Source organism: Alternaria incomplexa (genome assembly GCF_024043165.1).
Source record: "Alternaria incomplexa strain BMP 0042 chromosome Unknown scaffold_7, whole genome shotgun sequence".
Taxonomy (NCBI): Eukaryota; Fungi; Ascomycota; class Dothideomycetes; order Pleosporales; family Pleosporaceae; genus Alternaria; species Alternaria incomplexa.
Genome location: NW_026249856.1, coordinates 1502704 through 1522687, shown reverse-complemented (window position 1 = coordinate 1522687; position 19984 = coordinate 1502704). Strand labels below are relative to the sequence as shown.

The 19984-nt window shown below is 51.9% G+C and overlaps 7 protein-coding genes across 7 annotated transcripts; 6 read left to right on the top strand and 1 right to left on the bottom strand.

Moving 5' to 3' along the window:
• Nucleotides 1-1515: 1515 nt before the first annotated feature.
• Nucleotides 1516-2935, bottom strand: J4E90_005716 (uncharacterized protein; the record flags this gene model as incomplete). The annotated part of the gene is made up of 2 exons (XM_051435269.1): nucleotides 1516-2541; nucleotides 2594-2935. 2 exons carry the CDS (start codon nucleotides 2933-2935, stop codon nucleotides 1516-1518), a joined length of 1368 nt encoding a protein of 455 aa, XP_051291293.1.
• Nucleotides 2936-2962: 27 nt separating this feature from the next.
• J4E90_005715 (uncharacterized protein) lies at nucleotides 2963-4358 on the top strand (the record flags this gene model as incomplete). Its single annotated transcript, XM_051435268.1, has 3 exons — nucleotides 2963-2968; nucleotides 3383-4176; nucleotides 4223-4358. The coding sequence occupies 3 exons, from the start codon at nucleotides 2963-2965 to the stop codon at nucleotides 4356-4358; spliced, it is 936 nt and encodes a 311-aa protein (XP_051291292.1).
• A 1679-nt stretch (nucleotides 4359-6037) lies between these two features.
• J4E90_005714 (uncharacterized protein) lies at nucleotides 6038-7244 on the top strand (the record flags this gene model as incomplete). The annotated part of the gene is made up of 2 exons (XM_051435267.1): nucleotides 6038-6488; nucleotides 6547-7244. 2 exons carry the CDS (start codon nucleotides 6038-6040, stop codon nucleotides 7242-7244), a joined length of 1149 nt encoding a protein of 382 aa, XP_051291291.1.
• A 5696-nt stretch (nucleotides 7245-12940) lies between these two features.
• Nucleotides 12941-14112, top strand: J4E90_005713 (uncharacterized protein; the record flags this gene model as incomplete). The annotated part of the gene is made up of 4 exons (XM_051435266.1): nucleotides 12941-12963; nucleotides 13021-13549; nucleotides 13600-13961; nucleotides 14010-14112. The coding sequence occupies 4 exons, from the start codon at nucleotides 12941-12943 to the stop codon at nucleotides 14110-14112; spliced, it is 1017 nt and encodes a 338-aa protein (XP_051291290.1).
• Nucleotides 14113-14441: 329 nt separating this feature from the next.
• J4E90_005712 (uncharacterized protein) lies at nucleotides 14442-14965 on the top strand (the record flags this gene model as incomplete). The annotated part of the gene is made up of 3 exons (XM_051435265.1): nucleotides 14442-14462; nucleotides 14513-14564; nucleotides 14619-14965. The coding sequence occupies 3 exons, from the start codon at nucleotides 14442-14444 to the stop codon at nucleotides 14963-14965; spliced, it is 420 nt and encodes a 139-aa protein (XP_051291289.1).
• A 964-nt stretch (nucleotides 14966-15929) lies between these two features.
• Nucleotides 15930-17774, top strand: J4E90_005711 (uncharacterized protein; the record flags this gene model as incomplete). The annotated part of the gene is made up of 3 exons (XM_051435264.1): nucleotides 15930-16413; nucleotides 16464-16555; nucleotides 16608-17774. The coding sequence occupies 3 exons, from the start codon at nucleotides 15930-15932 to the stop codon at nucleotides 17772-17774; spliced, it is 1743 nt and encodes a 580-aa protein (XP_051291288.1).
• Nucleotides 17775-18588: 814 nt separating this feature from the next.
• Nucleotides 18589-19905, top strand: J4E90_005710 (uncharacterized protein; the record flags this gene model as incomplete). Its single annotated transcript, XM_051435263.1, has 3 exons — nucleotides 18589-18631; nucleotides 18689-19054; nucleotides 19112-19905. 3 exons carry the CDS (start codon nucleotides 18589-18591, stop codon nucleotides 19903-19905), a joined length of 1203 nt encoding a protein of 400 aa, XP_051291287.1.
• Nucleotides 19906-19984: the final 79 nt, after the last annotated feature.

Here is a 19984-nt window from a genome sequence, read left to right as displayed (position 1 = left end):
AGTGCTTGGTTCTGGATGGGCAGTTGCAGGGAACTAAGACTTTCCTGACGCGTGTTCCGTTTATCGCAAAGTACAAGAACCTGGATCAGCATCCTTTCCAGCGGACGCAGTTTCCCATTCGTGTAGCCGTAGACTATACACCGTCCAGCACGCCACGAGACACGTCACAAACAGGGTTTAAGCTGCCCTCTATACCTGGTCGTGTGCCGCCCGCCGGTCCATTCAAGAAACCGACCCTTCCTGTCGTCAAAGCAAAGCCTGCTGCAAATGTGAATCCAGGCTTCAAACTTCCGGGACTCCCAGCATCCAAGTCAAACTCTTCTATCACAATTGAATCTAAATCAGTCGCGAAGGAAAGCCGGTACCTACCACTACCGCCGACAGACTGTTGGGATGACTTTCTCGAAAGTAGCACGCAGATCTCGCGAGAGCTGGCTTCAGAAGTAGTCCCGACGGTAGAAGAGCCAGTCAAACCCCCAGCGATCGTATCGCCTCCGTCTATTGATACGCTTCCCCCCATTTCGACCCAAGACTTCGACTTTTCTCTAGATGATCTCGATGAAGAGCCGGAAGAAAAGGAAACAAAATGCGGATCTGCTCCTATTGTACAGCATAATCTGCCTAGCATAGCTCCTGCGCCGCTCCAGGGACACTCAAATATTACTCGACCCTCACCACAGCCGACGTCTTTCCCTCTCGCCCCGCAGTTGGCGAACCCATTGATGCCTCACATGCGGATGAATAGCCTCCCTACACCCACCGAGTTCTCACCGCGTCCTTCTGCGACTGCGAACTCGAGCAGACCATTATCATCGTCCAAGAAGGTAGCTGGCAAATGTGTCAACCCAGGTCCCTTTGCATCGGGACTCGAGGCTGAACTTGCTAAGCTCCGAGCTTCTCAGCTGCCCATGTCCATGTCTGGCCCCAATGCAAAGAGGAAAGCTTCGCCGATACCTTCGAAAAACCCAGTACCACCAGTAAAAAGGCAATGCGTACCAATAACTCACACGACGTCCCCTGCTGTGGTATCGGGACCAAGCGCGTCTTTTGAAGAGTTTGTCATGTCGACGCAGGAAGTAGCTTCATTCTTTGATGATGACGATAATATGAGTTTTGGATCGCCACCCATCGCGGTATGATTGACGGATTGGCTTATGTAGATATGAGAGACGTTGGCTATGGAGTTGGGGTCTTGGATATGATACCCGTTTTGGTTACTTTTGCTAGATGAACACGTAGATACGCGATTAATGAACCTCCATGTGCACTGTGAAACAAGGTGTTTAGGAAATACACCTGCATTGCGATTATACACTGTGTTACTCAACCGCGTTGTGCCCGCATTTCTGCACCAGCACATTCAACAAAGAAATGAACCTCCATGTGCTCCGCGATGGCATTACTCCAAGGTTTCGCGAAATATGATACTTGAAGTTCACGATTGCACGTCCTGGAATAGACACGGACGTGGGCATTATTGCTTTCGTTTTCAGATAGAATAAGCACATGCAGCTACTATAGAATACCCCAGAACTCTTCTGGCTCCAACCCCCACTTCTTACACAGCTCCCTATACCTCTCCGTGTACCCCTCCGCCCTCTTCCTAAAGCCTTGCGCAGTCTTCATCTGATCTCTCCCAACTTGATGTCTGTGAGCCGAGTCCGGACCATCAGCCACCCTCACAAAACGAGCATACGTCCACAGCTCCGGCAACGGCGTATGTTGCGTCAAGCCCTGGCCGCCATATATCTGCATAGCCTCATCGATGACTTTGAGCAGCGCATTCGGCACCATGATCTTGCTCTGCGCGATGGCGTATTTGCCTGCCTTGTTGCCTTGCAGATCCATGGTGTCTGCTGCGTTGAGCACAACAAGTCGCATAGCATCGATAGTCATGCGCATATCGGCTATGCGTTCGATATTACTGTCGAACTCGCCGATGAACTTGCCCCGTGGCTTTTTGCGCGGCTCCATGCAGCGGACAAGCGCGAGTTCGAAGGCACGTTCTGCTTGGCCGATCAGGCGCATGCAGTGGTGTATACGGCCTGGCCCCAATCGCCCTTGCGCTATCTCGAACGCGCGACCAGGACCGAGGATGATGTTCTCGCGCGGCACACGCACATTCTCGTATATGTATTCGCCATGTCCCTCCGGCGCCCAATCATAGCCCATGATCGTCAAGTTCCTCACTTGCTTCAGCCCTGGGCTGTTCGCCGGTACCACCAGCGTTGTGTGTCTATTCCAGGCGTTCGCGTTCGTGGGATCTGAACAGCCCATCAGGATGAAGAGCTGCATCTCTGGGTTGTACTGGCAGTTGCCGTATAGCTTGCGTCCGTTTATGATGACTTCTTTGTCGGTGATTTCCATCTTTATGCCGACTTGGGTTGCGTCCGATGAGGCGACGTCGGGCTCGGTCATGCTGTATGCGGAGGACATGTCGCCGTTCATGAGGGGGTGGAGCCATTTCTTCTTCTGCTCCGGTGTGCAGTATTTGGCGAGGAGCTCGATGTTGCCTGTTTCGGGAGCATGGCAGTTCATCGTCTGGAGAGGTGTTAAAAGATGTTTAGGGTGTATTGGATCTTGAGAAGTTTACCTGCGCTGCCCAGTACACTCTCCCCATAATCTCAGCGCAACACGAGTACTCCAGGTTGGTGAGGCCTGGACTCTCGACAAAGTGATTTGGTAGGAACAGATTCCATAATCCTTGCGCCTTTGCCTTCTTTCGTAGATCGTGGATGATGGCTGGTGTCTCCCATCGCGTCTTGATCTCCTTGAGTTGGGCTTTGTAGATGCGCTCAGCTGGTATGCACTCGGTCTCGACCCAATCGTATACCTGCTGGATCTTCTCAATTGCGATCGGACGAAGTTTCGCTTTGACCCATGGCGGTATGCGCGAGAACGCTGGGCTGCTGTTGATGTCGATGTTCAAAGCCATGGTGCAGGCCGGATCGTGAGTAATGCTATGGAGGTAAGTAAAGATGATCAACTTTCGAGATCAAATGTCTACGCGTGCATATAGCAGACATGACTCGCCGCAGGGTCGATGCCGACGCGTCGCGATATGCAGGCCAGCCGAGGCGATGTTGTTTTGGCGGGGGAGCCGGATGTCTTTACGCGTGGGGAAGGCAAAGGCGACGAATGGGGAGCTTGGACCCCTGACGTCTTTCCGCGTAGACGTGAGTCGAGATGAGCAACACGACATGACGCCAACCGTTGTTGGAGGCGTCGGGCTTTATACAGCATGGCTTCCGAGATGGGGCAGTTGCTTCACTATTTACACATCAATCTAGGGCAACATGGCTAACGAGGGATTCGCGAAACCATGGCTGGAGGTATGTCAAGTGGATTTACATGCATCAGATTGTTCTAATGGGTCGCGTAGTTCGAAGAAGAGTTCGGCGAGCGCATGCTCCTGAAGCCGCCGGTTTCGAATATGACTGAGCAATTCATGCGATACGGTGGCCTCATGGCTTCGAAATACACCTTCCCCGCGCCCGACCCTTCCGTGAAGACCGAGGACACAGTCACCAACGACGGGACCAAAGTGCGCATATACACACCTGATGGGTACACCGGTGGCAAGCCAGTGTGCATGTACTATCATGGTGGTGGCTGGGCTATGGGCGACGTCAACGGCGACGACCCATTCAGCAGAGCAATCTCAAAAGCCGGCGGCATAGTGGTTGTATCTGTTGAATATGGACTCGCACTGGACAACAAGCATCCCGGGCTGATGAATGAGTGCTACAAGGCCTTGGTGTGGGCGTTAGCAAATTCGAAGCGACTCAACACCGCTGAGGGTAGATACCTCACTGCGGGAGTCTCCGCCGGAGGCCAACTAGCTTTCGCAACTGCGTTGAGAGGCCAGGACGAGAAGTCGGGCGAACTTGTTGGTGTTGTTGGAATTATACCTGCGACTGTCCACCCAGATGGTGTTCCCGAGGCACTCCGGACTAGTTATACATCAATGGAGGAGCATGATCAACATACCATCAACACTTCGGGGGCGATGCGAGACTTTTGGGCTGCCTTCGGTGCACCACCAACAGATATATACGGATCGCCGCTTCTTCACCCAGGAATCAAAAACCTGAAGAAGGTCTACATGGCTATTGCGGGCCAAGACACATTGAAAGATGACGGCATGCTTATGAAGCGTATGCTCGATGATGCGCAGTAGGTCTTCTGTTTCGTTGCTCTACTATTGCTGACGTGAATGCAGGGTACCTGTCAAACTCGACTACTACGATGGCTATCCACATTTTTTCTTCGCCTGGCCTTCGCCCAAACTCGATGAGCCGAGGAAGCAGTTCTATGACAACCTGACTGAAGGAGTGAAGTACGTGTTGTCGGAGTAGGCGTAGCTTGATCATGCATAATCAGTCAATCCATATGCATTGTTATGGTCCAGAAACAGCGTCCACAACTCGTCTAGGTGAATGCAGTCGTACCTGAGCTGCATCACGACAACGCGGAACAATAGGTCACTACCAAATGTTGTCTATTAACTTGGAGTGATCCTGGTCTCTTCTGGCTTGTCATCTTCCCAGCGTTGACTGAAGATGCACCCGCACTCAGCTGTATGTGCAATGCTGTCGACACCTCTTTGAATCCACAGCACGTAGAACTTATACTCCTGGCCTTCCTCGTAACCATTTGCTGGCACATCGAGGATCTCGTCATGTCCCTCGGTTGCATCGATCTGGTAATTGTGTTCATCCATCATCCGAACTATCAATCCACTAGTCAAGTATTACTGATCTTGCGCAGGAGCTGGATATTTCCACTCGAAAATCTTTCGCAATCGTCCAAATCCTCCAGGTTTCCCGACACCCAAGGCAGGTTCAAAGCTTCAGGGATCAACAAAGCACTACCAACCACACCAGGCCCAAGATGGAAGTACATAATCTTGGTATTGTCGTGGCGAACCGAACAAAATCCGCCTGGAAATACCGGAGAAAGGCGGCATAAGACACCCGTGCAAGCGGATAAACCGTGTTCTTAATGAGAAAGTTCCCGACCGTTGTAATGGCATATCAAGTCTGCATAAAGACTGAACCCTATCGAAGTGGACGTAGGATTTCGTTGAAGGATGCTCGACATAGGTGCACATGTGGGGCCACAACGGCAGATCCGGGGCTCTTCTGTGGTTGGAAAACATCCAAGTCCCAGACAGCGCACTCACACTGCCAGAAGACCCATTCATCGAGGAAGAACACGACGTGTCTGCTCAGTGTATGCTCTTGATATGTCTAGGCTCTTTTTGCCCATCTCGACTAGGATGAAGTTTTGTAGTTACTCGCAATACACAATGTTTTGACTTTATCGTCGCTGCGATAGCCGTAGCGCCAGACTGGCACAAGTGGAGTTGTGAAACTCGACTGCATCCAACAAGCAAAGTGCATCTAGATTGTCGAATGTCTGGCATGAGGCACGGCAGCCCTCGAGGAGTCCACGGGTCCCGGTAAGAGCTAAGACATTTCGGGTTGATGGAGGGGACGTGCACGAACTCTTATCTTAGACAAGCTCAGGGGTTCGTATATGGAGGATCGCTCAAGCATTGACACGCACGCTAGCAAATTTCTTGGACCCTGCTTCATCCCATGAACTAAAGGTTAGCTTCAATGCAAACATCAACAGCAACGTCTCAGATGTCCCGTTGACCCATTTCGCAAAGATGGCAGAGTTTGACGGTACCTAGGTATCCATCAAGGGGACGTCCGTCCTCTGGGCCATCCTCCAAAACCTCATGGTCAGCATCAATCTCGATAATACGACGTTTGTCCGCGCTCCTGCTAGCGCACGACCCGAGGTAGATAGCTCAGCCAAAAAGGGATCCAACTCGTATCCCTTTTCCGCCCGTTCGAGCCGACACGACGCCCAGTTCGGCAGAAATGCAAAATGAACGCTCCTATTAAACTGTTTCCCCCGGAGCCAAGAAGACTTTCCTTCTCCTCACAGGTCTTTCAACCTCGCAATCCAACCATTACACTCGTTTTAAAAAACCAATTAATACCACACTCTTTAATCTTTAATAATGTCTTCGATCATCCGCACCGTCTTCGCGCTCAGCGCTGCCGCCGCCGTCGCCGTCGCTCAAGACCCAAACTCCCCACCCCCCAAGCTCGACGCCCCCTGCGCCGATGCCGTTATCTTCATGGCCCGCGGTAATACTGCGCCGTACCATGACTACCGTACATTCCCCTTCGCCGACGCTACGTGCGCCAAGCTAAGGGCTGAGGGCAAGACCTGCGACTACATTGAGGTCGTGTTCCCGTACGGCGGCGACTACTGCAAGCAAATTGGCGAGGGAGTCCGCAACGGTCTTGATCAGATCACTGCTTTCAACAAGAAGTGCCCGTGCACGCACCTCATCCTCAATGGCTTCTCTCAGGGTGCCTGGATCATGGGAGATGTCCTTGCTGGACCGGGTGGATGCTCGCAGATCACCACTGGTCTCGACCCTGCCGCGGCTCCTGGTAACGCTAGTAAGTATCCTTGACATAACACACTCGAACATTGGACTGTGCTAATGTGGTAATTTAGTCGCTGCTGCTCTCCTCTGGGGCGATGTCAAGCACGAGGCCAACATGCCATACAACGTTCTCGACGGCTCTGATCTACAGAAGAATGGTCGCGACGCCACCTCTCTTGTGCGCCTGAACCGCTTCGCACCCGTCCTGCGCTCTTACTGCTCTAAGGGAGACCCGATCTGCGCCAACGGCGACGACGTCGAGAAGCACCTGAGCTACTTTGAGAAGTACACCGAAGACGCCTCGAACTGGGCTGTTGGAAAGCTCAACGCCGCCGCTCCTCTGTGTGCCGCTCCCACACCTACGCCCAGCGCTTCTTCTTCTGCCGTCGCCTCGTCTGTTCGCGTTGCCGCTGTTGCATCTTCGAGTGCTGTTGCATCTTCGAGCGCTGCTGCTTCCTCGAGCGCTGCTGCTTCCTCCGGCGTTGCTGCTTCCTCCGGCGTTGCTGCTTCTTCCGGCGCTGCTTCTTCCGGCGCTGCTGCTTCCGGCGCTGCTGCTTCCGGCGTTGCTGCTTCCTCTGGCGCTGCTGCTCCCTCTGGTGCTGCCGCTTACTCTGGCGCTGCTGGTTACCCTGGCGTTGCTGCTTCCTCCAGTGTCGCCGCTCTTCCCGCTCAGCCTACATCTCCAGTTTACGTTGCTCCCTTCACTGCTCCCATGTCATACAAGGCTATGTGCGTTCCCCGCATCACGATCAAGTATCACTACGTTTAAGAGTAAGAAGGACGGAAGATGTAGCGGAGTAGACGTAGTGTCAGCAGTAGATAGGTGTAGATCGATGAAGGCACTATGAAAAAGAATGACCGTCGTATGCGACGTCTGCCTGAACTTTTGGTTTTCGTGCGTGATGAGTGTTTTCCGTCTGCTCTGCAAGTGCGCTATGATCTCTTGTAGAGCCCGATGGGCTAATCTACGAACGTCTAGCCTGGAACGCAAACGTCCCTGTGAGCCGTATCTCCCGTATCTAGTTTCCTGAATAGATGTGGACAACACAATCTACTGGAGACCCCTTATCCTGCGAACCTCTAGCAGATTCGCTATCAAATCTGGTATATCCTAGCGGTGAAAGTCCTGCACAAGACCGCTGTTTATATTCGGCGTGACGTCTGGGTTCTTGATGTTGAACCTATCTAGGATGAATTCATTCATCCTCATCTTGGGATATGCGAGAGGACGCTCTCGATTTCCTTTGCTAGGCTATCCGACTCCAGTGCCACATCATTATACACAGCGGTCTGCAGTCTTCCATCTGCAAGATCTGTGCATTCCACGACAAAGTCTGCTTCGAGACACTTCCGCACTACGCGTCGATAGCGATCTCCGAATGGTATGTATACTCCATTGAGGAGCCTTCGCGCAGCGACAGCATTACAGGGATCACCAGATTGTCGCAAGTCTTTGAGCGGCTTGCGATGTGCGAGCTCGAGTAGTGCGTGCCCGAGGCTTGCGAGAGGGGCGTTGCGAATGCCCAGGAGCATCTGAAGATCCTGATTGAGAGGTTTTGTAGCGGTAGGGTCAGTTTCTGCCTGATCGCGCGAAGCAATCTTTCTTGCTGGCAGTCGTTTCGTTAGATGCAGTGTGCTGTTCTCGAAGGACGATGTGCCAACATGAAACACATCGCTCAAGGACCATTCTTCTCGGAGCCAGGACGTGCGGTTATACTGGAGAACACCCATGGTCAATCCATAAGCTGTCTGTAGTTGCTGTGGGCAAGTCATGTCTTCCAGGCACTCGCTCACCGGACGACTGCTCGAAGTGCGAGCTGGCAGACTCTGGTCCAGATCGCTCTTTGGTCTACTGTAGTATACAGCATGTTCGTAAGCTGCAGATGTACCAAGGTATCCACGGACGGTTCCCATGTAGTTACGACAGCACCTTGATTCTTGCATCGGTCTGGAGTAGTTGGCAACGCAGAGATGGCAGCATACGCTAGAAAGACCTTCAAGCTTCCGGTGAGATTCGATATCGTGTTCCTCTTCAGGAGGTTGCAGAATCGGGGGTGTGCAACCTCGCCTGGTCGTTGAATCTAGTCGCACGTCATGCGTACTATTATTCACAGTAGCCACAGACTGTTTGATCCGTTTGTTTTGCTTGTGCTCTGACATAATCGGCGCCATGCTCTTGACATGGAGCCGGATATCCCGCTCTTTGAATCTGGACTAGTCAGCACGAGTCTTTATCATTGAGGTTCGAGACATACTTGGGTGATACAAGCGACCCTGAAGCATGACACCTGATGGCAACATTCATGTGAACAGCGTCTTCCATGTCCATCTGCGCGTCGAATCGCATCATAGCAGAATGGCTGCCATGACTTGTGTTTGAGCAAGTCCAGGCTTTCTCAAGGCCTGCTGCTAGTTGTTTTGATGCCATATTGATTGCGTTTACCCACGAGGGGAGCGGAAGAAAATCTTTCCCTTTCTTGGCCTGGCCTTTTGCTGGAATGGCAAGTCCTGTGGACAGCAGATCCGAAATTTCACCAACCCAAATCCTTAACTCTTCCAGTTGCGTTTCATACTCCGACTCGTGTACTGTGAGATCTACGGCACTCTTGATAGATTTTCCTTTCAGCATTGACGACATGGGCTGGAAAGAGTCAGATTTAGGTCTCACAGTAAATTAAACCCACAGCTCACCGCGCTGGCAGTTGCTAGCAATTCAACATGGATCAGTGACTCGCTCGCTCGGTTGAGCAATGCAGAGATTTCGTTGAAGGCTTCAGCAAACATAGATGCTGAATCTGCGCCCAGCATTGTATCGATGTATGTCGCAACGTCCTTCTGCTGCTCTGTAGACAAGCCAATGGTCTGTATGTAACCCCATGGGTCATCCTCGTGAACGATGGGGGCAAGAAAGAGCCGAAATGTGGTTCGGAGCCGGGTTTGAATGAAGCGATACTTCAACCAAAGTCGCTGTGCAACTTTATGGCGACGACGCAGAGTGTCCAACCGATCATGCAGTGTCTGATAAGCTTTAGCTGCGACTATGAGTATTGGGACAGCGCCAAGTGCGACACCCGCAAGTTCCAGTCCGCTCATCGCGAATTTGGGCAAATCTTGATCGGATACCTAGCTTGCGTGCACAACGGGGGTGTCTCTTCAATTTGACTATGTCGGGAAGTGGACGATGTTGAAGTTCGGTTGGCGTCGGGCTGTGCAGTCAGATCGAAGCAGCCACCATATCGAATAGGAAGCTGCGCATCGCACAGCCCCTCTTCTTCGACGCTTCGCCTCCACCATCACGCCCCGTCCGGTGAAGGCGTTTGCAGACCGCGGAATAGTCAACAAATACTGTCAGCGACATTCGTCGCACAAAGGTAGATTGTGTCTTAAAGTATTCATTATTTCCAAACCAAACTCCACCTGGGCACTCTTCCCGGAATCGCGCCACTTGTTACTGCAATTATGGACGTGGATCCACACACCGGCTCTTTCAGAGAACCTACAACAAAACCTAGCGTGGTGCGAGATCGTGACCCATCAACGTTGGCCGTCGCGCAACACGCAGAGCTTGACGAGTTCAATCCCCAGGAACGAGGTATACTTCTTTCATTACACGATACGATCCTGAAGAACTTTAAAGCTTTTCTTCGACTGGCGAATGCTGCCCAGCACCCGCGAATCAGCGAAACAGGGGCAGGGGAGCAGACAACAGCAGTAGTCTTTGGCGGTGGACCTTCTGAACACCCGCTTCAGCTGTTGAGACCCAAGGACTCCGATCTTAATCCTACCATTTTTTCGCAAGCAGCAACCCTACAAAGAGCTTACGTCCAATTCCACGTATGGAGTAAAGAGTTCGACGTAAGCAGTGGCGCACTGGATAGAACACTGGCAGTTATAGAAGATCTCCGACAAGACGTCATTCTTGTGTTATTGCAGTTGTGCGATGCACTTTACCATGGTAAACACCTCGACTTGTGAGCGACCAGTGCAATAGATTTTGTTAGCTGAACCTAGTCAGGTCTTCTTCTTCTTGAGCCCAGTCCAGAAAATCTGGATCCAGGAACATACCTAGAGACCATACGGCTACTAGAAATCGCACAGTCCTACGTTGGAGAAGACGACTATTTGGGCGTCGACAACACATCCTACTTCACCATCGTGGATGAGATCTCGACATCTCTAGAAGGACTTGGAGACTTGAGCTTCTGTCTTGAAGCACCAGCCATGGAATCGTTCGCTCTTCAAGAAATACCGAGGCCCCCGCATGAGGTTGGACAAACTGACATACATCGCGTGTACGAAGAGATGATGCAGCACCGCTTTCCGCACGCTATTCCAGCCGCGATAACGCATCATGCAACGGCAAATTACTTCAGGTTCATCAAACTACAGGAATTGCGAAATGGAGCAAACGAGGCAGAGCCTGATGAGAAGAAGGAGTCGCTCCTTCCCACAAACACTGTTGATGTCGATACACAGACAGTGCTGCAAACAACGTTCCATGACTCAGGACTTGGAACCACCCAAAGACACGAAAGCTCATACGCGAAATCGCTTATAAGTTTTGGAAGGCGAAGTAACGAGCCATACCTCAAACTGCTGCCAAAGTTCCCCGAGGCGGGCGCCGCCGGAGAGAATTTCCTGTGCAGTGTCTGTTTGCGCAATGTGCAATTTGCAAGGGAAAGTCTTTGGAAGTAAGTACTCCAGGTAAGACTAGGATTCGGGATACTAATACGTTGCAGTGAACATGTCCTCGATGATCTGCTGCCATATGTATGCGTCGTTCATGATTGTCACACATCGTCGCGACCTTTCGATAACCGGACTCAGTGGCTGACCCACTTGAAGGCCAAACACGAACAAGAGCTCAGCCTCGCCATATCCACACTGAGTTCGACTTGTGATTTGTGCGCGGAAGTGATGACTGGCGACCGCATGTGCCGCATCGCGCACGTGGAGAACCACCTCATCGAAATTGCTCTTTCTGTCGTACCAACCGATGAAGACCATGGTCCTGGAGAGTCAGAGGGTGTCGGGGGAACACTAGAACCTGAACCGCTAATTACTAAAAATCTCGAGAAATTCTCTGGCCCGACTGACGTCCTCGGCAAGCACGACGACATAGAGAGCGTACATTCTTCCACCCAATCACGTAATCACAATCGACGTTCGAAAATCGCTAAAGAGCCAAAGGCGTTGCCAAAAAGAGTTGATCCCAAAACCGGGTCTGAAAGTCGAGCTTTCCCGTGCCTTCTGCAGTATCACGGCTGCAAAGCATCCTTCGCTTCCAAGATTGAGTGGAAACGCCACCTCAACATGCAGCACGTCAAACTTAGTTTTTGGCGTTGCGACTTTTGTCCACCGAGTATAGATACAGCAAATGTCGAAGTTATTTATTACAACGACTTCAACAGGAAGGATCTGTTCACACATCATCTCCGTCGCATGCATGCGGCTTCTGGGTACAAATACGACACCAGTAAAGAATATCCAGTGACAGAGGATAACATACCGGAACATCAAATGCGCTGTAACCTACAGCTCCGCGATCCGCCAGACCACGTCTCATGCCTCTTCTGCCACAGGGAATTTCCAGGCCGGAATGCTTGGCACGATGGCCTGGAACACATGAGCCTCCACCTTGAGAAGGATCGCGAGATAAACATAGCGGCGCTTTGGCGAGACTGGAAGCACGGTCCGAAGCTGGAGAAATACCTAGTAGACGAGGGCCTTGTCGTTCGCGGCGACGATGGCAATTGGGTTATCGGCGACGGCAAACCGCTACGCCCGAGGCTTCCCCCTGACTATGATACCTAGGTAGCGAGGATTGAGCTTCAAGCACACACACAGCAACGCAATCAATCGCACCGCAACGCACACTCTTCCAAGTGGCGTGTCTAATAATCTGTGCTAAATGTACTTTACAGCCTGATCAGGTTAGCTATACGTATGCTTTGGCCCATGCCTTCTTTTTGCCCAAAATCTTTGCCCAGGTGTCGTATTATGTCAAGGTTACTCCCTAGGGCTAGCATATACAGTGCAACACTCCATTTTGCCTGTGGAGTCGAGTACAAATTGCCTACCTATCAGCTGGAAAGACAGCGTCGCGCGAAGTTGGTCGAGTTAGACATCTGGACCCCGCTTCTTCCTTCCCCGCGCGCCACGCACCCTGCATCCTCCAAGCTTCACCTCTAGCCAAACGTTCTCAGCCCGCGCGCCATGTCGGTCACCTTTTTCCGTATGAACGGCTTAGCTAGGCCAAGTCAGCAACGGTGCCCTCATGGTGTCGGGATGACTCGCAGCACAATCCCTGCAGTCTTTCCTGTTCTGTCGCGCCTCACAACCCGTTGCATACATAGGTAGAGTGAATGCGAAGCGCAGAGTAGGTACTTATACTCTTCTTTGGATCCAACATAGTCCTCAAGCTATACCAAAAGCCACACAAGAGACATCAGTACAGTTCTAATCATGAAAGCTGGCCAGTGGGATCCGTAAGTACATAGTACCTGGGTAGTGCTCACTGAGTATGAGACTGACGAGACATCCAGCAAGCAGCAAAAGGTCGTCGTCAATGACGTGCCCAAACCCACCGAAGCACCAAATCAGTTCCTAGTCAAGATACAGTCAGCATCATTATGTCATTCAGACTTGCTCATGGCCATGAGACCCGACTACAACGTTACCTTAGGCCATGAAGGAGTCGGCTACATTGAGTCCATTGGCGCGGAAGCAAGCGACAAAGGCTTCAAAGTAGGCGATGCTATCGGGTTTAACTACTTCATCGGCGCGTGTTTCGAATGCGAAGGGTGCATGATCCACAACATGCGATGCGAGACGGGTAACCAGAAACTACAAGGTTTTGTGTCGGATGGGTACTTCGCCGAGTACGCGGTCGTTGATTGGCAGAATGCAGTCAAGCTACCCGAAAACCTCGATATGAGTAAGACTGCACCGCTGTTCTGTGCGGGTATCACAGCATTTCATTCAGTGGACAGCTGTGAGTTGAAGGCGGGCGATTGGCTGGCGGTCATCGGGTGCGGCGGTCTTGGACAGTATGCGATACAATATGCAAAAGCCGTAGGTTTGGGCAGAAAGCTGCGCTACGCATGGCGACTGACAGTAGACAGATGGGTATCAAGACTATCGGTCTCGATATCAACGACAACCAACTCGATGTGGCGAAGAAGGTCGGCGCGGAAGCTGTCTTCAACTCCATGAAGAACAAGGATTATCTCGAAGAGATCAAGAAGCTCACTGGAGGCAAAGGGTGCCACGCAGCGGCGGTCTACAGCGCATCGAATGCAGCATACGCCGGCGCCCCAGATGTCTTGAGAACAGGCGGACTACTCATGGTCATTGGAATCGCACCGAAAGGACTGGACTTCATCAACACCTTCGACTTAACAACAGGACGGTACCGCATCAAGGCCGACAGCACGGGTATTCCGCAGCGAATGAAGAAGGCTGTGGATTTCACTGGCAAGCACAGGTATGTTACTTCTTTTGACATGTGAAAACAGTTTCTGACCTTCCGCAGCATACAACCAGAAGTCGAGTTCCGCAAGATTGATGATTTGCCGCAGATGGTCGCTGATATGGAGGCTGGTAAAGCGGAGAAGAGACAGGTTGTTGTATTCTAGACACGTTATTTATTTAGTCCAGCTTTAGTTCTACGATATCAACAGAGGACCGTCATCGCGATGCCTACATACTGTGAGGCGCTCATACCACTGACCAGCGATCAATTGTACAACCTGACATTAGGCAGCCTGCTTCGATCGTGCCACTGGTAGTACCGCCATATACTAGACCCCGCACGCTGAACTTGGCTTGCTCTATTCTCCTCGGTCGGTTATGCAGGGTCACTGTTAGTGGCTGTACTTGTGAAATACACAGGTACTTTAGGTCCTGGGAGCCGACAACCCCAGAGCCTTCGACTTTCTTACACGATCGCCAACTACACACTAATATGACCTACAAGACTATCAATGTATGCTCTCCGCCCTTTTTGTCTTACATGCATGACTAACACTTCAGCAGCATGATTTCGCAAATCCCGAGTTTGAATGGGACAAACAAGAGAACTACCAGCGTCCGTCCATCCTCTCGTCACTGGAATATATCATGTCCTGACGCTCTCCTCTAGCCTGTATAAAGCTCTCCTTCTTCTTTCGCAAACACCCCGATGTTACCGATGAATTCTTCAAGAAGCATTACAACCACATCCACTCCGACCTCACTGTCGCATGCAAGAAGTTCCACGCTGTCAAGATACAACGCTACGTTCAGCACTACCAATCACCAGGCCTCAAAGGCAAACTGCAGAGCTTGGGCATGGATCTACTAGACTACGATGCTTGCAGTCAAATCTGGGTGAAGAAGTGGGAAGACTGGGAGGCTTTTGCTGGGAGCGACGAGTACCGGGCTGCACTCATGCCGGATGCGGAGAAGTTTATGGATCTGGAGAAGGGCATCCAGGTCATGGCTGGGTGAGTCTTTCTTCCTTCCGTTTCTTTTGCGGGTGATATCGGCGAGGGTGGTGGTTAGTGTGGATTGGTTTGCTGATGAAATGAGTCTAGGCATGATATGATCTGCTTTGGAAAAGCGATTCCTGATTGCGATGCTACGGATGGGATTACGCGTAGAGTGGATGCGTAGTCTGGGCGCTATCTGGTCTTAGGCGGAGATACAAGGTAGTAGGCGTTGTGGTGAATTGGATCGAAAGACCACCATATCTGTCTATTTACACATGGTTTCTCTGCGACTGAATAACGTTCACGCTGAGTTTGTCCTCCGTGTCTCTTTCATGCCTCAATGCAGATATATGGTTTGCAGACTGGTAAACTATTCAACACAACCAAACCAGCCCAACCCTTGGCCAATTCCAGGACTTCAGGACCGTGGTGTCGCATGTCGGTCTCGTCTAGCTCAAAGTGCACAGTACACCCTGTATTTCGCACGTGCAATGATGTTCATGGCTGCAATCTCGAGGTGAACGCACGGATGTCGGAAATAAGCTTTCACGCATAGCTCAGTACCGACGGAAACGTTGTTCCAGGTGAAGACGATCCTCACCCCTTGATCGCCCACTACCACTTCCAGTCAAGCGCCATGATGTGGCGCAATTCTTCTCCGCAGTCAGTCTCGGATACCCACATCCACATCCACTACCCCGGATTTCCAGAACGTGCAACAAAATGCTGAAAAAAGGATGGAGGAATCTAGCCAATAGAACAACCCAGTGGCATAATTAGCTGTGTTTCTGTGTATCCGAGATGCGGGGCTAGAGGAAAATCCAGGTGTCAGACCAGTGGCTTGATGGGATGTGACCTGTGCATGTCTACAAGACCCAGCGAAGGATATATGCGAGCCATAAGTGGGCTCTCTACGACGATCCCTCACCCCAGTTACACAAAGTCGCACCTGCATCAGGCGACTTTCCTTTCACCAAACCACCATGGCAGTAACTGCCGTCCACGAGAGCGGCCTGCGTCGGCCATCGGACGAGAAGAGAGACATTGAGCAAATCGAAACCGTTGCAGCGACACCACCACGAACATTCGTCACCCCAGATACAACCACTATAACACCAAAGACATGGCTCGTCATCTTCATCCTGTCTTCGACTTTCGGTCTTTCTTTTTGGCCTGTACCTACTACCTCAGCGATGATGGCTCGGCTTGCCACTCAATTTGGTGCTCCGACAGCGAGCGCGTGGTTCATACCCGCTTACACAACAGCCAACGCGATTGGCTTCCTTCTTGCGGGCGCAAACTCCGATCTCTTTGGAAGGAGGTGGTTCTTGTTGTTTGGTAATGCGTGTTGTTGCGTCGGTTTCATCGTGACCGCGACAGCGAAAGGAGCAGACCACTTCACAGCTGGACTGGCTATAACCGGATTTGGAGCCGGATTCGCGCAGATGGCCATGTGCAGCATTCCTGGTGAGTGAGCTGCGTCGTGTTTGACATGCCAGTGGGTCTGACTGTTACAGAACTTCTACCGAACAAGTTCCGGCACATTGGTATCTGTCTTTCGGATGGTTTCGTCTTCCTTATTGTCATAATTGGTCCTATTGTTGGAAGAGTGAGTGCAGTGCTTCGACCTGCTGAGCGAACTAGCTGACATTCGTTCACAGTACGCCATCGACGTCAATGCGTGGCAGTGGGTATACTGGGCTGGTCTGATTGCTCAATCCATATCCTTCATATCTCTTTTCTTGCTCTACAAGCCACCGAAGCACCCCAAGGGCGTCCCATGGTCCGAGGCAGTCCGCGGCCTCGACTATGTGGGCACTGCACTCATTGTGCCAGGCATCTGCCTTGCGCTTGTTGGTATCATCAACACCACATACAAGCCAAGCTCAGACTTGACCGTCATTGCACCGATGGTAGTCGGGTTCATCCTAATCGCTGCATTCGGAGTCTGGGAGACGCTCTCGAACACCCGCTTCAAACTCTGCCCGCCACACCTATTCCGGAGCCACAAAGGAAGAGAATTCACAGCGCCGTTCATCGTAGCGTTCATCGTCACCATGTTCTACTACTCAGTCAACATCATCTGGCCGACAATGGTTAATGTCTTCTACCTGGGCCCGAACGTCTCGCGGAGTACCGAACTGCTGCTCACACTGCCGCCGAACGTAGGCCTTGTTTTCGGATCACTATGCCTCATGGCTTTCGGCAACGTGATCGGACACTGGAAATGGACATTGATCGGTACCTGGACTGGCATGGTGCTTTTCGGTGCATTGATGGGCCTTGTCACCCCGTTCAACCAGAACTTGATGATCGCGTTTTGCTGCATCAACGCCTCTTTCTTCGGATGGGCACAGTACGAGTCCATCGCGTTCACGCAACTTGGCGTGCCACAACAAGATCTCGGTTTCTCGGGTGGTTTGGCGGGTATGGCTCGTTACGCAGGAGGGTCGCTGGCTCAAGCCATCTATACCACTATCCTCACCAACACCCAGACCACTCGTGCTGCTGCGACGGTTCCCGCTGCTGCTGTGAAGGCGGGTATGTCGTTGGAGAACGCGCAAGCTTTACTTGCCGCTTTGCCCCTAGGCGCAGCCGCCATCGCCGAAGTGCCAGGTACAAGTCCAGAGGCACTAGGCGCGGCTTCTTTGGCGTTCCAATGGAGCTATGCGCACGCGCTAAAGATCGTGGCACTCAGTAGTCTGAGTTTTGGTATCGTAGGATTGCTCTGCATCTTCTATTGCGAGGATTTGACACCGAAGATGACGGACAAGGTGGAGGTCTTTCTCGAGAACGACGTGTACGCGGACAAGAACGAGTTCCACTGAGCACCTAGAATGCTGTAGCTTAATTGATAATCTGGCTCTCCTCATACCATCTTTTGCATAGCGTTGGACATATCGATGATGCGGTCGTGTTGTGTTGGCTGCGCAAGATGTGTCAGGGGGACGCTTACCTTCTCGCCCGGCGCGTCGCCGACGTCATGGACCCTGGGAAATTGTTTTAGCACGTCTCCTCATCGTTCCTTCCTCCACCACGACATTGTCCTATGAGCTCCTCATCAGACGTCGACGCGCCGCGCACATGTCGCATACACTCAACGGGCCCCTCAATCTAGGATTTTGCATACCCTGAATCGGCGACGCGTCCAAAAGAGGTTGGGATGACTCGAAAACGGCTATATTCTCGGGCGCTCCTCGCGGCAACCCCACAACTCATGGGTACCGGATGGCCCGCCGAGGCGACCGGGCCTCCTTCTGAATTCCTCGTGATGCGACGCGGGATCTTCAGAAGAGCGCTGACGATCTGTAGAGTGTAGAGCGGCTGTTTGAAGTTATGCGCGCGGTAGGTAGCTTACGCACAAGTGTCCGTACTACTAACGTTTAGTACACCCCATGGGCAGTATGGGAAAACTCCCGTAGGAGAGAACCCATCTAGACTTCATGTCTCCACTATCGCAATCCCAATCGCAACCCCACCTTCCATACTGGTCGCCCATGCAAAGAGACAACATGTAGTCTCTGCAAGGGCTAGTTTTTGGCACACGCCGTGCCGGTGCCTTATCGCTTCGCCCTGCTTATAAGCTTCATTATCCTTGAGGTCTCACTCTTCTCAAAGCTCATCCTTAGCACGTCTTGAAGAATGTCAAAGTCAGCTGTCGTGTTTGGCGCATCCGGCGTGACCGGTCAGTAAACCCCTCAAAAGACTATAGATGAGCTTCATACTGATAATGATCATGCAGGATGGTCCTTCGTCAACGAGATCCTCTCCGACTATCCCGAGAAGAACATATGGAAGCGGGTTCATGGACTCAACAATCGCCCCCTCGCCCCAAACCAGACGCAATGGCCAGAGGACCCGCGCCTAAACCTGGTCTCTGGCATTGACCTACTCGCGCATAGCCAAGAGAGTCTCAACAAGGAGCTAGTAGAGAAGATACCGGACGTCGGGGAGGTGACGCACGTATACTACTTTGCGTACAAGGCGGGCATGGATGTTCAAAAGGAGTTGGACGAGGCTGTGGAAATGTTTTCCAAGGCAGTGACAGCTATGGATAAGCTGTGCCCGAACTTGGAATACGTTGTGTTGCAAATCGGCTCGAAGATCTGTAAGTCCTATCCCATTCTTGTGAAGGTGTTGGACACTCAAGACTAATATACATTAGATGGCTGCCATCTCCTCGCTGCACTTCCGTGGTTCGATGAAGTCGCTCCTCCGGGCACCACCGGGCCCAAACTCCCTCCACCGCCGCTCAAAGAATCCTACCCCCGCATACCCAGCCCGTACGCCGAGATGCTGTTCTACCACGCACAGAACGACTGGATCGCCAATTACGCCAAAGACAAGAAATGGAGCTGGATCGAGACTCGTCCCGATCTCATCATTGGCTACGTGCCCAATCAGAACTTCTACTCGCTGGGTACATCCTTGGGTATCTATCTGAGCCTCTACAAGGAGATCCATGGCGAGGGTGCTGAATGCCCATTCCCTGGCAACCAAGGAGTCTGGAAAGCGCTGAGCAACGATAGCAGCAGCGACATGATTGCGCGCCAGACCATCCACCTCACACTCTGCCCCAACACCAAGAAGGGAGAGGCCTACAACGTCGCCGACTCCAAGACACCTTCAAACTGGGAGAAGAAATGGCCTATTCTGTGTTCCTACTTTGGCCTCAAGGCCACTGGGCCTGGTGCCACTCCCATTGATGTGCGCAAGTTCATCAACGACAACATGGAGACATGGCTGGCAATGGAGAAGAAGTATGGGCTGCAACATGGCCATGTGGACGGTGGTCGTGGACTTCAGATTGCCGAATCGATGCTCATGACCAAGTTCGACTTTGATCGTCAATTCGATATGACCAAGATGTACTCAACAGGATTCACCGAGGAGAGGGATCCGAAGCAGACTTGGGGAACTGTCTTTGACAGGATGAGGAAGGCCAAGATTATCCCGTAGCTATGAGACGTGACGTGCCATGCAATCGTGCCGCACAATAGTGTGCAAAGAAGGAGGATTTTTAGAGGCATTTCTATAG